The sequence below is a fragment of the Cucurbita maxima genome, unplaced genomic scaffold, assembly GCF_002738345.1.
Source record: "Cucurbita maxima cultivar Rimu unplaced genomic scaffold, Cmax_1.0 Cma_Scf00041, whole genome shotgun sequence".
NCBI classification, from domain to species: Eukaryota; Viridiplantae; Streptophyta; class Magnoliopsida; order Cucurbitales; family Cucurbitaceae; genus Cucurbita; species Cucurbita maxima.
Window position 1 is genome coordinate 1,118,333 of NW_019272057.1, and position 16,002 is coordinate 1,134,334.

The window sequence follows — 16,002 nt, forward strand, 5'->3', positions numbered from 1 at the left end:
AAGAACCCCACTTAATCGACTAAAAATGATCGAAAAACAACGAACCAACTGTGAATCCGACTAAACTAGGTTACATTGAACTAAACGTAGTGAACCAAATTGAATCAAGTTGGACTGCATCTTCAATCTAGCATTCCTCCCTGATCTTTCTCATGAACCCTAGAAATGACGAAACGATAAACTTAGATCTACCAAAATTCACCCGCCGTGATAGATTTGAAAAATTAAAAAAAAAAAAAAAATTGAATCTTTTTCCAAAAAAAAAAACGAAGTACATATTGAAACTCCGACACAAAAAACCACACCAAAATACAAGAACATATGAGATATAAAAGAGTTGTGATTATGATTCTTCGCCATCAACCAACCAAAAAGAAATGAACACAAACTTCAAACGAATTCTTGAATGGATACAAAGTCTAAACCCAACACGAACCACAACAACAACCCATCACCAAAAATTCAAACTTTCATTCAAATCAAACAAAACCCACAAAAAAACTGACTAAAACAACACCCAAACTCAATGCACTAACAGACCCTCCAAAAGCAGAACTCTTCGCTGGAGCTGGAACCGGCGCTGTGAATCCAACGCCGGATTCCGGCGAACCAGCGTTTTCCGGTGACTGAGCAGTCGGGGTCGGAGCTTGTGGCGACGGAGCAAGATGCTGTTTATGCCTCACAGCAAGAACCACAACAATGAGCCGTTGACCCTTCTGGCACCTATCAGCGTCTCCACTTATGAAATAAAACGGACCCGAATGACCAAATTTGAAGATTGATTCACCATCTTTTAGGGTAATTACTGGGTTTTTGGTATTGCAAGAGAAATAATCTTCCTTGCTTACAACCAACACAGAATCCGTCCCGTTTTTATACTTGAAATCTGTCCCAAAAGAAAAATATAGGTTAGAAATTACGAATCTCCACAATAATATAATATTGTCAAATTTAAGCATGAGCTCTATCGCATCATAACTAGTGTCGTTTATGCCTCACAGCAAGGACCACAACAATGAGCACCAATCAGTGTCGACGCCGATGAAATAAAAACAGACCCAAATGACAGAATTTGAGCATAAGCTCTCGTAGCTTTATTTCGGGAAGGACCATAACAATGAGCAGTTGACCCTTCTAGCACTGATCAGCATCTGCACTGATGAAATAAAAACAGACCCGAATGACAAAATTTGAGCATAAGCTCTCATAGCTTTATTTCGAGCAAGGACCACAACAATGAGCGGTTGACCCTTCTGACACCGATCAATGTCTCCATTGATGAAATAAAACAGACCCGAATGACAAAATTTGAACATAAGCTCTAATAGCTTTATTTTGTGTAAGGACCACTACTCGTAAAATAAAACAGACCCAAATAACAAAATTTGAGCATAACCTCTCGTGGCTTTATTTTGGACTTTCCCAAAAACACCTCGTAAGAACGAAGATCTATTCTTTACTTATAGTAGATTCATGACCACTTTGTAAATTAGGGAAGGTTGTACTCCCTCCCCATAATCGTAGACATTTTAAAGATATAATAGCATGAAAAGATTCTTACAAAGAGTATCATTGACTTGGAACCGGTTGCGCTCAGCCCAGTGATTGAAGTTCTCAGAAGGGTTTGGAACCCAGCCATCTCTGCCGCCGACATAGAATTTGTAGGCATCAGAAGAGGAAACCATAGCAGCAAGTAAAGAGAGGGCGAGGGCCAGGAACCCAGCAAGGGTTGGAGGCGCCATAGCAAGGAGGGGAAATTGGGGAAGCTTAGATGAGGGGAATTGGGCGATGATGGATGGGGGAAAGATGGTATATTTATAATACAAAGAGAAATGGGGGAAATGGAAGGGTGATGAGGGTTGGGGAAATAAGCGTTATGAAATGGTGGAGTAATGCGTTTTAAAACAGAAGGGATAATAATTTAGGAGATTATTCAAAGGCTGTGAATGCCTTACACTTGACAGCATGCAATTTATTCAACGCTAACTCCTTTGGTATGCTGGTTGTGTTCTTTTCGTGTTCTTAGCTTAATTTCTGCTTTTTCTTCGCCGCCCTTTCAAAATTGCTTTATCCCTTTTAAATCAATTAAAAAAAACATACCCTTAATTTCTTTTCTTTTTTTTTTTTCATTAATAAAAATACTTTTTAATTTTGTTCTTTTGTTTAAAATCTTTTAAGGATTCGATAAAACTTCAAAAATACCTTTAAACTTTTTTAAAATTAAAAAAGTTTAGGGATATTTTAAAAAAAAATTAAAAAATGCTCGTGAACTTTCAAAAGTTAACTTAAAAAGTTTGGAGATAAAAGAATCTTTTTTATTATTATTATTTTGTAAAATTAGAGAGTGTTAATGCTATTTTCAAAATTTCATAGTATTTTTTAACATATTAATGATGGTAAGGACGTTTTAAAAAAAAATTAAAAAAGTCAAAGGGTATTAATAATTGTTTTTAAAATTCAATGATATTTATTTTAAAATATTATTAAAAGTTTAACGGTATTATTGAAACTTTTAAAACCTTAAAATTACCTTTAAAACAAAGTACAAAGTTTATGGATATTTTTATAATTTAACCTTAAAAATATAATAATCTCAACTCGAGCATAGACATTAGATAAGATAATTATTACATCATCTCAAAGATTGATGGTTTGATGTCAACTTGAGCTTATTATTGATTAAGAGGTCAAATATTTCTCATATTATAATTCATAGCAAAATTTTTAAAAGTTCGATTACATCTCTAATTTAAAATAATGCAATTGAGCTAGAAATTGGTGCGCGTGTATTTGACCAACAATTTTTTTTTTTTTTTTTTTTTTGTAAATTGATGACTCTATTGAATACAAAATTAAAAGTTTATTATATAAATAAATAAAAATTTGAATGTCAAAGCTTTTGGGTTGAAAAATTAGTATAAAAAAAAATAATAATTATATTATTTTTAAGAATTAATTTAGTTTATTATTACCATAAAAGAAAAAAAAAAGTCATTTTTCTTTTTTCTTACTTTAACGGAAATAATATGTATGTTAATCAAATTATTTAAATTTAAAAACATTTATGTATTAAAAAAAGGAAATAAGAAAAAAGAAAAACAATAGTTAGAATTATCATTAATGTGTGAGACCAAAAAGATTTAATGTATTAATTAATTTGATTTCATCCTTAATTATATGAAATAAACACTCCACCAGAAATTATGCCCTAATCATGCATTTCATAATTAGAACAGATATATTGGTGGCCTTTTTTAAATCGAATATTGCTAATAAATAAACATTAAAATTTATCTATATATATGGAAATTATTTGTTTTATTTTTTTGGCAATTTTTTTTTATTTTTTCTATTTAATCCCTAAAATTTTAAATTATACTCAATTAATTAATTAATTTTTAAAAATTTTGAATTTGTAAAATATTTATACAAGAGTTGTTATATAATTTTTCAAGTTGTATTTTAACCTTAAAAAATTATTTATTTAATATTAACGGAAAATATATACAAAATTAATATAATTTTTTTAACGAGCAGATGTTTATATATATTTGAAACTTATTATGAACACAATAAACCTGTGTAATGTAATATTTGGTAAAAATTAGGAAGGAAGAAAAAATTGAATGACTTGAATACAATCTCATTTGTATGAATCTTTATAATTAATATTGGTTGGTAAGATGTTAAAAAAGTGTTGGTAAGTAATTATGAGTCAGTTATTTATTTGTATGGAAGAAATATATATAGTTTAGGGTTGAATTAAGTTAGAGTGTTTGTATTTTAATATACTTTATGTTTGGATTATCAATTGTTCGATTGATATATTATCAAATTTAATGTGTAAACCTAAACATGATAAGTGTGTGAAATATTGTACCATCGATGTTATGAAATATGAAGTATATTAGTTGCAATATTGTTCATGATTTTTCATACATGTTTCAAAATTATGAGTAAAATAATCGTTAAAATGTTGGACAAAAATTGACGTGTGTTAGTATTGTTCTTTCAGACTTGATACAAATCAAGCGCTCTAGCTACCCTACGTTTCGAGATGTTCATTTTACTTGTGGAGTTGGGACTCTGCCAAGACTCGCCCTGAACGAACGAGGAGTGGATTCCCTGTTTAGACGGAGAATGGGGGAGGGAGTATGAAACCTTTTTTCCTATTAGATAAATGGGGTCGATGATATTCCTTGTACCATCCTAGCCCAATTCTCTGCCCCACTTAGTATAAATATAATTTCAATACAAAATATATATATAGTAAGATTTAAATTTTTAGAAATTATGTTTCTAGGAATATGATTGATTTATTAGTATTTATTTTTTTTACTATTCTTAATAAAAATTATATTAAAAAATGAAAACTTTAAAATAACTATTTTTTTTTTTTAAGAAAAAAGAGTCTGAAAAATTTGATGAAAATGGAGAATGAAATAGATGTCAGAGATTCGGATAAGAAAGACTTCTCCATCTGCCCCCAATGGACATCTTGATCCAATTTTAAAAAATTGAGATATTTTTTTTTGTTTGTAAGAGTCAACATTCAAATGAAGTGACGTCACCCAATTGCCATCCTATGTGGCAGTCAAGACTTGTATGGCGGTTGTTCGATGTGTGATCGGCGGAAGGATGAAATATTTTGTTCATCGGTCTTTAAAATTAGGAATCAAGGGATCGTCTCTCCCAATTTATTGGAAATTCTGTTACTTTCATGTCGTTTCAGAGTCTGAAAGAGACTCTTAAACCCTGCAAAACCCTCTCCTCATCGGCCTCTGCACCCACTTCTCCTATTTCTTCAAAACCCTCGTTCTTCCAAGGTTCTGAGGTTAATTTCCTTAGAAAACCCCCAAAATCCTCGCTCTCTTTGCAGCTTCTTCGCCTACAGGATTCCTTTCCCCCTCCTCAAGATCCAACCCAATGTCGAAACCAGCAGAACCACGTTGGGGTTATGAAAGGGGAAGGGGAAAAGGAAGAGAACGGCGTGGAGGGGCCAGAACCAGACACGTTGAAGAGATGCCAATTGGGTCAGTTCCAATTTGATCATACAGGGCCATTTGAACCATTGATTTTGTCATCGAAGGATGAGACCCCGCTCGTACAGGTTCTTTTTCACTTTTCTTCTTCAGTCAATCCATGGTAGTTCTTCATCTTGAATCAAATAGGTTGAGGAAACCGAATGTACAGTTTTATGCAGAGGGGAAAAGGGTTGAATGTTATGAGCTATAAGATGCTAGAAATTGAATTTTACATATTCATTAGAATATGAACATTCCAGAATTGGGGAGACTTCCTGGTCTATACGAACCAGTGATGTGGGCGAGGCTTGGATTTTGATTTTGATCTTAGATTGTTCTATATGAATGTGTTTGAAGATAACTAGATTGTGTTTTAACAGTATGGTTCAAGTTATTCTTAATCTATGCTCCCCTGTTCTTAGATTCTACGTTTGCTGAATGTCAGATGTAATGCTTGTTTCTGGTTTGAATTAGGTTAGTTACTTCTAGGAGAAACTCCAAGGACTAAATGAATCTTTCTTTTTCTCTTTTGGTGCATTTAATTGGTTGCAGGTACCTCCATCTATTAATTGTAGGTTGCTTGAACATCAAAGAGAAGGAGTCAAGTTCTTGTATGGTTTATACAAGAACGGCCATGGAGGCATTCTTGGAGATGACATGTATGTATAAATATAAGTTTCCTTTTTTTTTTTTAGTTCTTTTTGTTTCATATGTACTTCATTGTACCAAAAATGAACCTGTAATATGATATTGTGAGATCTCACATCGGTTGGAGGGACGAAGCTCTCCCTAACAGACACCTTTTAAAACCTTGAAGGGAAACCCAGAAGGGAAAGCCCAAAGAGGACAATATCTGCTAGCGGTGGGCTTGGGTATTTAATAACACGCTAATTAATGAGACTCTTGTACCTCTAGAAATGTAGATTTAGAACTATCCAAGTTTTAACTTTTGTTCGTTATTATAGAGCGTCAGGCTAAATACGATACCCATGTGGATCGAACTTCACAAATTTTACTTTCTTGTCTAAAATATTTATAATTTTGGTGCTCCAACGTAATTGTTGCTCATATTCTGAAATGGTATCAGGGGGCTTGGAAAAACTATTCAAACTATTGCTTTCCTGGCTGCTGTATATGGCATAGATGGAGATGGAATCCACAAGGAAATTTGTGGAAAGAAAAAGGGTCCTGTACTAATAGTATGCCCCACTTCAGTAATCCACAATTGGGAGAATGAGTTCTCCAAATGGGCAAACTTCAGTGTTGCAGTTTACCATGGGGCAAACCGCGAGTTGATTCATGATAAACTAGAAGCAGGCGCTGTCGAGATACTTATCACTAGCTTTGATACGTACAGAATCCGTGGTGGTATTCTTTCAGAGGTCACATGGGAGATTTTGATCATTGATGAGGCTCATCGACTTAAGAATGAGAAATCGAAACTCTATAGTGCATGTTCTGGAATAAAAACCTTGAAGCGGTTTGGTCTTACTGGAACTATAATGCAGAATAAGATTATGGAACTATTTAATCTCTTCGATTTGGTTGCACCTGGATCGTTAGGTACTCGGGAACATTTCCGCGAGTTCTACGATGAACCCCTTAAGCATGGCCAACGATCAACTGCTCCTGAAAGATTTATACGGATTGCAGATAAGAGAAAACAATATTTAGCCACGATTCTTCAAAAATATATGCTAAGAAGGACAAAGCAAGAGACTATTGGGCATCTTATGTTGGGAAAGGAAGATAATGTTTTATTCTGCGCCATGAGCGAACTACAAAAACGGGTTTATAGAAGAATGTTACAGCTACCAGATATCCAATGCCTTATCAATAAAGACCTTCCTTGTGGCTGTGGGAGCCCTCTCACTCAAGCAGAGTGTTGCAAAAGGACTGTACCAGATGGAATTATCTGGCCTTACCTTCATAGAGACAACCCAGAAGGTTGTGATTCATGCCCCTTCTGTATCGTTCTCCCGTGTCTCGTCAAGCTTCAACAGGTAAATATCTTTTTCATTTATCATCTCACCATTATAATTGTTGCTTGATCGATGTGATTCGCATGTTCTCTTTCAGATAAGTAATCATCTGGAGCTGATTAAACCTAATCCTAAGGATGATCCTGATAAACAAAGGAGAGATGCAGAATTTGCTTCCAAAGTGTTTGGCGCCGACATTGATCTTGTTGGAGGCAGCGCTCAGAATGAGAGCTTCATGGCCCTTAGTGATGTCAAACATTGTGGAAAAATGCGTGCTTTGGAGAAACTATTTTCCTCTTGGATTTCACAGGGCGACAAGATTCTTCTATTCAGCTACTCTGTCAGGTTATATGCTTCACTACTCTGTCAGTTCCTCACTCTTTACCAGTATCTGATGCTTAATAGCCATTTTCAGGATGCTCGACATACTGGAGAAGCTACTTGTGCGTAAAGGTTATTCCTTCTCGAGACTCGATGGCTCTACTCCCACCAACTTGCGTCAAAATCTTGTTGATGACTTCAACTCAAGTCCAAGCAAGCAGGCAAGTACTGAACCTTAAAAGTTGAGTCTAGTAGCTTCAATATTGGTGATATTTTCAACGTGTTTTTTCAGGTGTTCCTAATATCTACTCGAGCTGGTGGCCTTGGATTGAACCTTGTCAGTGCAAACAGAGTGGTGATCTTTGATCCAAATTGGAATCCTGCCCAAGACTTGCAGGCACAGGACAGGTCGTTTCGCTTTGGACAGAAGCGGTATGTCGTCGTTTTTCGCCTGCTTGCTGCTGGTTCATTAGAAGAACTTGTATACTCTCGTCAAGTATACAAGCAGCAGTTATCGAACATTGCTGTCTCAGGGAAAATGGAGAAGCGATATTTCGAAGGTGTTCAGGTAAATTCTTCATTTGTAAGTTCGGATTTTATGGTTAAAAGCTAAGTCCCCAATTAATGCTTGTGATTCTCCCATTTTTAAGGATTGTAAAGAATTCCAAGGTGAGCTTTTTGGCATCTGCAATTTGTTCTCAGATCTGTCCGACAAGCTCTTCACTAGTGAGATTATTGAGATGCATGAGGGACGAGAAACAAAAGAAGGGCATGCCCCGAACCCGAATCAGAACATCTCCAAGGCTGGTAGTTCTGTTTTTTTTAAAGAAGCCGACGCAGTCGGTTGTATAGAAACCCGAAAGCCAACTCATCCAGGGAAAACTTCCACAATTAAACCTATGCTTGAAGACTTGGGTAAGATCCCAGCTTACTTTATCAGCATATTTGGACGTCATAAACATGAAATGTGGTCTTGTTTCATAAATCTGTTGAGTTTGTTAAGAGACATGCAATTCTTATAATGAAGAGCATCGGTTCACAGGTGTCGTATATGCACATAGGAACGAAGACATAGTAAATTATGGACCGGGAACGCAAGAAAAAATGGCATTGCCAACGACAGAAGATTGTGCACTCGGGCAGCCACGCGTTCCTGAGATAAAGAAGAGAAAACTGGATAATATTGGTGAGAAAGATGATGGTTTCTCGTCAACCATAGATCGGAAGAAGATCCAATATCGAAAGCTTGCTGGATTCAAGGGAATGGGGGAGTTGGAATTCAGCAGATGGTTACTATGTGCAACTCCAACGCAGAGGGAGAAAGTACTTGAAGACTACAGGAAGAGAAAGGAGAAGATACCAAATGGCTGAGGTCGCTCTTCAAATGCAGGTTTCATCTCTGTCTCTTTGTACAAATTAGTCATAGTTTAGCTGATGTAGAGAATCAGGTTAGTTGTAATAAGACTAGACCAAGATAATAAAGAACCCCTGAATTTAAGTCTAATATTTCGTTCAGTTTGAGCACTGAACTAGACCGGCAATACTGAATTTTCGTTCACGTTTTCTAATATTTCTAGTATCAACTAATTCAAGACATCGTAAGATGTCATGATGCCCCATTCTTTTAATCCTTCCAGCTCTGAGAGTCTCTCCCGTAGCTGGTAACGGGAGAGGGAGTGGCGCTAAATGTGACTAATGGTACGGAAGAGTGGGAAATAGGAGGTAAAGATAGAGAAAATAATATATATATATATATTTTATTCTATGTCAATAATTTTCAAAAATAAAAATTTAATATATATATCCAAACTTAATTAAAATTTTAATTCAATATTAATAAATAAATAGATTTTTTAACTTTTAATATTATATTTTTATGAACAAGTAAAATTTTAATAAATAATTTACATAACCGGTACTTAGTCAAAAACAAATATTTTATGTATGGGTTGAATTTATTATTTAAAAAAGTTTACTAACTCAACCATGGTTGAGTCTAGAAAAACCATCTTAACCCGACTCCCTGGCCCAAACCCAAATAGTACACCAGGCCCACAATTCTAATACGATACTTAGCGATGCAATTTGCATATAAAAATTGGGACTTTCTTCCATAATCCGAACATTTAGCTTAAGAAAGGAAAAGAATTTGACCACCGAAGAAGCGAACATTATTTGGGCAGTCAAACCCATTGGCCGACTAATCCATCCAGCTTCACATCGATCAAAGAGAAAGTCCCAAGATATATAATAATCAAGTAATAAATTACTGTATTTGTAGACGAATTCCGAGGCTTTGTAACTTTTGTGCAGGGCTCGAATGTACTCTTGAGTAATTCTGGATCAGAAAAATCGTCTGGGTGAACTCCAGGGCTTCGATTTTGATTTTGCTCTTGCTTCACAAGCTTTGTTAAGTCGTTCAGCTTTCACCATCTGTATCCGACTGTGGGTGTCGTGCTTCTTGGTGGTGGTTCTTGCGTTTGACTCCATTTGAAGCAACCCAATTATCTTTTAACCTCTGTGCTCTAATGGGTTTTGTTGTATTTCTCTTGGGTTTCTGTCGCCGATTGGAATCATTCCGATTTATGGTTAATAATTGGAGTTGAATTTTAGGCGTTTTTTCCTGATATGATGAGCAGAGATGGTTTTGGTTGTTCGGAGTACCAGAGAAGTGGATTTGGATGTTTTTCCAGAACTATTTTTGCTTTGTGGGCTGTTCATATTTTGGTTTTTCAGCCCGTGGATGGTCTGAGACCATTGCGGGAGAGGGCTCGATCATGGGGCGATGAGGTTTGTAGAGTTCATTTTTTCTTTTGAGTTTATCAATTTTGTTTGATTATGTACGTTGAAAATTCAGTATAGTCTGTGTGTTGAAAATTTGATTACCCATATTCGTTGCAATTTGACTTTGATTTCTTGAGCTTTTGATGAGTTGTTTGAGGGATTGTTTTCTGAAAATAACTTTTGAACGCCTTACAACAAATACCATATCCGGATATCCCACATCGATATCGATTCGAGAGGGGAACGAAGCATTCCTTATAATGGTGTTGAAACCTTTCTCTAGTAGATGCATTTTAAAACTGTGAGGCCGACAACATTACGTAACGGGCCAAAGTGGACAATATCTACTAGCGGTGGGCTTAGACTGTTACAAGAAGTCCGTTACTGAGATAGTGAACCGTATTTGGACGAAGCATTGGGAAAGTGGCAACGTTGCATCAAAATCTAGGGACCGGTCTACTTGCTTATTGTGCTAAACTTTCTCATACGCAATTTGGAAACCAAATGTCTTATTTAGAGACTCAGCTTAGCTTTTGTAGATATCAGTTCTTAGCCTCAGGCATACAATTACCCGACGCCTCTTTATCCTCTATTGATAGGATTTCAGTTCTTCTTTAGCATTTAGCTTTTCCATTTAATTAAGTCTAAACATTTCCTTTTCAAGAGATATGGTTTCATGTCTTGATGTGTTTATGGATATACATATGTATATATAATTGCATGGATTCTATATGTTAATATGTTATAGTGATATGATATTTTTCTTGTTTGCAGTGGTTGTTTGTAAGAAAAGATAAGAGTGATTTGGGTCCATTTTCTGAATGGAATATTACAGGAACATATAGAGGTTTGTACTTATCCTTCATGGTATAACGATCTTATCATATTACGTGTCAACTATTGTAAGAACTAACTTATTGCATGGAAATGTAAATTGCAGGCAGTTGGAGTTTTCTAGACTCCAAAAATAACTCTTCCAGGTTTCCAGATTTCAGAAACTCCAATGGAAATTCAATCATTGAATTAATTAGTACACCAACCAAAATATCTGGTGTTCATTATGTTCAGGTGAGGACATTCAATGTTAATGAAAAGATTAGACCATTCAACTGTGTCTTGTGTAGATGCTGTAGAGACAGATGTGAATATGTAGTTATGTGCTTGATAGATTATTGCAAACATTCTTCCTTGATGTACTACCATATATGTAGTGAGTGGATGGTTAGAAAGACCAAGATAGCCCAAGCCTGCCGCTATCTCTTTGGGCTTTCCCTTTTGGGCTTCCTCAAGGTTTTTAAAACACGTCTGCTAGGGAGAGGTTTTCATACCTTTATAAAAAATGCTTCGTTCCCCTCTCCAACCGATGTAGAATCTCACAATCCATTCTCCTTTAGGGCTCAACGTCCTCACTGACATTCATTCCGTTCTCCAACCGATGTTGGACCCCCCAAATCCACCCTCTTCAGGACCCAGCGTCCTTGCTGGCACACCGCCTAGGCTTAGCCTCCTTGTTGGCACATCGCCCGATCTGTCTCTAACATTTGTAATATCTCAAGCCCACCGCTAGCAGATATTGTCCTCTTTGAGCTTTCCTTTTCGAGCTTCCCCTCAAAGTTTTTAAAACGTGTATGCTAGAGAGAAGTTTCCACACTGTTATAAAGAATGCTTTGTTCTCCTCCCCAACCGATGTGGGATCTTACATTTCTTTTTCCATATGCATCTTACAGTTGTGCTTGTACCTCAAGGGTTTAGATGATATTGATTTATGTCAATTTGTTTATTCTATTGACCTTTCTTTTATCTCATCATTTTTTATCTGGAGCTTGTTTGATGTCTTTTAATAATTTGCTGATAACAGGGGGTTGTTATTTTTCATGATGTTATTGGTAATGAACATGATGTTAGTGGAGTTCAAATTAAGGTCGAGGGTGTATATATTTGGCCTTTTAGACAGCTTCGGATGGTTGCTAACAGGTAAACTTTCCAGTCACTCATCTTTTGACTGTCATCTTCATATTTTTGGTATGCACTTTTTACAACATTGTGAGGGAGGTTGCTAAATGTCTCCAATTTCACTCTATTCATCATTATTTTACTGCTGGTTTTCTAGTTTATCATAGCGGTGGTTTTTAAAGTTGTTCCACTTTTGTTCTTCTAAAATTTATCGTAATCTTAGTCTCATTTTCTATTTACAGTGGAAAGGGAGGAGACTATGAGCAAGAAGTTGACAGTATCTTATCGAATCCTTATCATTTAGTAAGTCTTTCTCTTGGTCTCATTTTCTACACGAGTCTTTTTTTCTGACGAAACTTCTAAATAACTTCTGAACAGCTTGGAGTTTTCTCCTCCCAGGTGTTCCAAGAATCACCACAAGATAAGATGTGGAAAAGAAGCCACTGTAATTTTCTATGTCTTGGACTTCAACCCACTTTCAGTTATGTGGGTACTGATTTTGTCTTGCCTTATTGCAGCACCAATTTATGAAATGGAGAAGCATTGCAATATCGAAATAGCAGCTCAAATTTCACTTTTATCTTCTGGACAAAATGGTACTTTATGTCTCAGCGTTTGATTTGTGCTTTCTTATATGCTGTCTTCTCCTAATCATGATCTCCTCAAAAGGCATTATTATACTTTTAGTTTTTAATAAGAAAGGCAATATTGTGTGTGGGTAGAGCTATATTTGTTTTGCCCATTATATAAGAACTTGCCAATGGAAAGTATTTATGCAACCTGCCATGGCAAAGTTCTTGTATTTTCGATACGTAACAGGCCAAAGTGGACAATATCTGCTAGCGGTGACTTTGGGTTGTTACAAATGGTATCAGAGGCAGACATCAGACGGTGTGCCAACGAGGACACTGGACTCCCAAGGGGGGTGGATTGTGAGATCCCACATCGGTTGGAGAAGGGAACGAAATATTCTTTATGAGGGTGTGGAAAATTCTCCCTAGTAGATGCGTTTAAAACAGGCTTACGACAATACGTAACGGGCCAAAGCGGACAATATCTGCTAGTAGTGAGCTTGAGTTGTTACAAATGGTATCAGAGCCAGACACCAGGTGGTGTGCCAGCGAGGACGCCGGACTCCCAAGGGGGGTGGATTATGAGATTCCATATAGGTTGGAGAAGGGAACGAAGTATTCCTTATAAGAGTGTAGAAACTTCTCCCTAGTAGACGTGTTTTAAAACCGTGAGGCTGACGGTGATACGTAATGGGCCAAAGCAGACAATATCTGCTAGCGGTGGGCTTGAGCTATTACATGTATGGACGAACACTAGGTTTAATAGAGCATGAAATTAACAGGGACTCCTGCTGTAGTTTCCTTTATTCTTAATCTTTTCCTTCTTTCTTATCTTCTCTTGTTATTCAGTTTTTCACCTTTGGACTTATATATGTCGCAGGAAATGGAGAACGTGACCATTACCATATCGAAGGATTAATGGAGAGTCCTGCAGTAGACGATGATGGAGATTGCTTTTCTCCCTTGGCGTTAAATGCCACTTCTGTCAACATTGAAATCTACTACAACAAAGCAGTGAATTACACCTTAATGGTCACTTTTGTATCCTTTTTATGATTGTTGGATCTTTTCCTTACATTTATACATTGGATATCATGAAAATATATATGTTTTGATCGGATTTCTTAACGAAACTACATTAGGTCTCTTTCCTTCAAGTACTTCTCTTAATCCGGCAAATGGAACATAGCAATACTCAATCTGTAAGAACTTTTACTTGCAGCTCTCATGGATTCTGATATGGTTGATGTTCGGATTTTGATACCGTACTTTTCCATCTATATCGTGCAGGGTGCTGCCAAAGTTTCGATACTAATGCTCGGGCAACAAGCTATTATGGATGCTTATCTATGTCTGCTGCATCTGACAGCAGGAATATTAGTCGGTGAGTTTAAATTAACTTACGATCGGGTAATGGGCTTCTATCTTGTCTGAAGAGTTTCTTTGATAATGTGTCCACCCTACCTGAAACAAAACGTTCTGTAGTCTCTGTTTGTTTTACATTGCCATATCATACACACAGAACTTTATAAGTTGAAGTTGCTACTTAACACTCAGAAGAGAATTTCTCTCTTTTAGATGGTTTTGAGTTATTCAAGCGTAGAGATCATCGTTCCGTTGCGTGTAGTAACCCCTTGTGATTTGGATCATTTCTGGTCGTAGTTTGATTTAGCCTCTGTTATTTGTGTGTAGTTTAACGTTTTATATTAATTATCGTCGGTTTTGTTCCAGTAAACCTTATTAAGTTTACCTTGCTGCTGGCTGTCCTTTTCTCAGAATCGTTATTTAATGCTTTTGCAACTGCTGCATTTTTCAAGTTCGTCGTGTTCTCGATTTTTGAGATGAGATACCTTCTTGCAATATGGAAAGCCAACAGGCCTATGAACAATGGAGAAGGTTGGGAAACGATGAGACGTGAACTTTCGGTTCTATATAGCCGTTTCTGTGAGTATTACATATCAACCAAAGTTTATGCAAGCTTACCTGATTGCTGGTTCTGTTTAAATTTTTGGACCTCTTAGTCAATCTCTAATGACTATCTGCAGATGGAATCCTTTTGGGAGGCATGTTTCTTATGTACGAGTTGCATCGTTTTATGAGACCGATTATTTTCCTCATGTACTCCTTTTGGATACCTCAAATAGTCACCAACGTTATTCGCGACTCGAGAAAACCTTTGCATATATACTACATCTTAGGAATAACTATAACTCGGCTCGCCATTCCGTTATATGTCTTCGGCTGCCCCCACAATTTCATGCGTATTCAGCCTGATAAAACTTGGTGCATCTGTTTGGGCGTTTTTACTTTTCTCCAAGTTGCCATTCTTCTTCTTCAGCACTATTTCGGATCCCGGTGGTTCATCCCTCGTCAGGTTAGGATCGACGAATATTTTGTAGCTATCATGCCGTGTTCATGGTGTATAATTATTTATCATTGGTTTTGCACGATTTCGTCGCAGATTCTACCCGAGAAATACAGCTACTACCGGAGGGTAGATCAAAATGGGAATCATACCACAGATTGTGTCATTTGCATGACTGCCATAGATGTTTCTCGTCCTAACGACTGCATGGTATGCTTTTTCCTGCTCGGTTTTTCGTCGTACAATATATGATGATGAATTCTTACTGGGTGCCTCATATTATATAGATTACTCCATGTGACCATTTCTTCCATTCTGGTTGCTTACAAAGATGGATGGATATAAAGATGGAATGCCCGACATGTCGCCGTTTGCTGCCGCCTGCCTGATCGTAACTAGTCGTCGTCGTATCAACGTTCCTTTACGATCATCCTGCATTTCCTCGCCCCAAAAGTTTTGTTATGCATAATCTTGTTCTCCCTCAGGCTGAGGAACACATGGGCAGAGTTGAAGCAGCAATGTAGAGAGAGTTGCAGAAGAGGATGGGATTCAATGAACACATCCAGTAGCTGATCTGCATTGTTTGTATAATGTATATCTTTTCTGTACATTGACAAAAAAAAAATCTGTAGTTTGGTAGAGAGTAGAATGGCTGAATTTCGTTCTTCCTCCGATGATTCGAGTTGATTGAACTATGCTTAAAGTTTAAAGTTCAAATTGATACAACTCGACAAGTTTAGGGTCGGTCTTCTTGTTTTGACAATGTAGAAGTTGGAGAAAGATTCGGGCCAATAAGATTGTTTGTTATAGCGATGATGAGGAAGAATTTCGAGTTTAGAGTAAGAAATTCAAAAAGAAACTTTATAATGTTGATTTATTAATCAATCTATGAATTTATTTATGTTGGAAAAAGTAATAATTTTATTTAATTTCATAACGTATTTTAATAAGAGTGAGTAGCAAATCTTAAATTAATGTTTTCAAAATAAATAAATATATGT

The 16,002-nt window shown here is 36.4% G+C and overlaps 3 protein-coding genes across 5 annotated transcripts; 2 read left to right on the forward strand and 1 right to left on the reverse strand.

Annotated features, from left to right (window-relative positions):
* Positions 1–322: 322 nt before the first annotated feature.
* LOC111469689 (early nodulin-like protein 1) lies at positions 323–1,823 on the reverse strand. Its single transcript, XM_023115063.1, has 2 exons — positions 1,562–1,823; positions 323–886 (listed from the first exon to the last, which is right to left on the reverse strand). Exons 1-2 carry the CDS (start codon positions 1,740–1,742, stop codon positions 480–482), a joined length of 588 nt encoding a protein of 195 aa, XP_022970831.1. The 5' UTR covers positions 1,743–1,823; the 3' UTR covers positions 323–479.
* A 2,798-nt stretch (positions 1,824–4,621) lies between these two features.
* On the forward strand, positions 4,622–9,732 carry LOC111469673 (switch 2). Of its 2 annotated transcripts, XM_023115029.1 has the most exons (9): positions 4,622–5,110; positions 5,577–5,683; positions 6,112–7,027; positions 7,104–7,351; positions 7,422–7,548; positions 7,620–7,895; positions 7,978–8,242; positions 8,370–8,717; positions 9,641–9,732. In XM_023115029.1, the coding sequence occupies exons 1-8, from the start codon at positions 4,721–4,723 to the stop codon at positions 8,696–8,698; spliced, it is 2,658 nt and encodes an 885-aa protein (XP_022970797.1). In that variant the 5' UTR covers positions 4,622–4,720; the 3' UTR covers positions 8,699–8,717; positions 9,641–9,732. The 2 variants fall into 2 exon arrangements, with proteins under 2 accessions (XP_022970797.1, XP_022970796.1); XM_023115028.1 differs by lacking the exon at positions 9,641–9,732 and having other exon boundaries at positions 8,370–8,868.
* An 85-nt stretch (positions 9,733–9,817) lies between these two features.
* On the forward strand, positions 9,818–15,814 carry LOC111469674 (transmembrane E3 ubiquitin-protein ligase 1-like). Of its 2 annotated transcripts, none has more exons than XM_023115030.1 (14): positions 9,818–10,117; positions 10,886–10,958; positions 11,052–11,179; positions 11,970–12,085; positions 12,307–12,367; positions 12,443–12,509; positions 12,583–12,660; positions 13,517–13,677; positions 13,779–13,838; positions 13,927–14,020; positions 14,413–14,580; positions 14,682–15,010; positions 15,098–15,211; positions 15,289–15,814. In XM_023115030.1, exons 1-14 carry the CDS (start codon positions 9,956–9,958, stop codon positions 15,388–15,390), a joined length of 1,713 nt encoding a protein of 570 aa, XP_022970798.1. In that variant the 5' UTR covers positions 9,818–9,955; the 3' UTR covers positions 15,391–15,814. The 2 variants fall into 2 exon arrangements, with proteins under 2 accessions (XP_022970798.1, XP_022970799.1); XM_023115031.1 differs by having other exon boundaries at positions 12,464–12,509.
* The last annotated feature ends 188 nt before the right edge of the window (positions 15,815–16,002 follow it).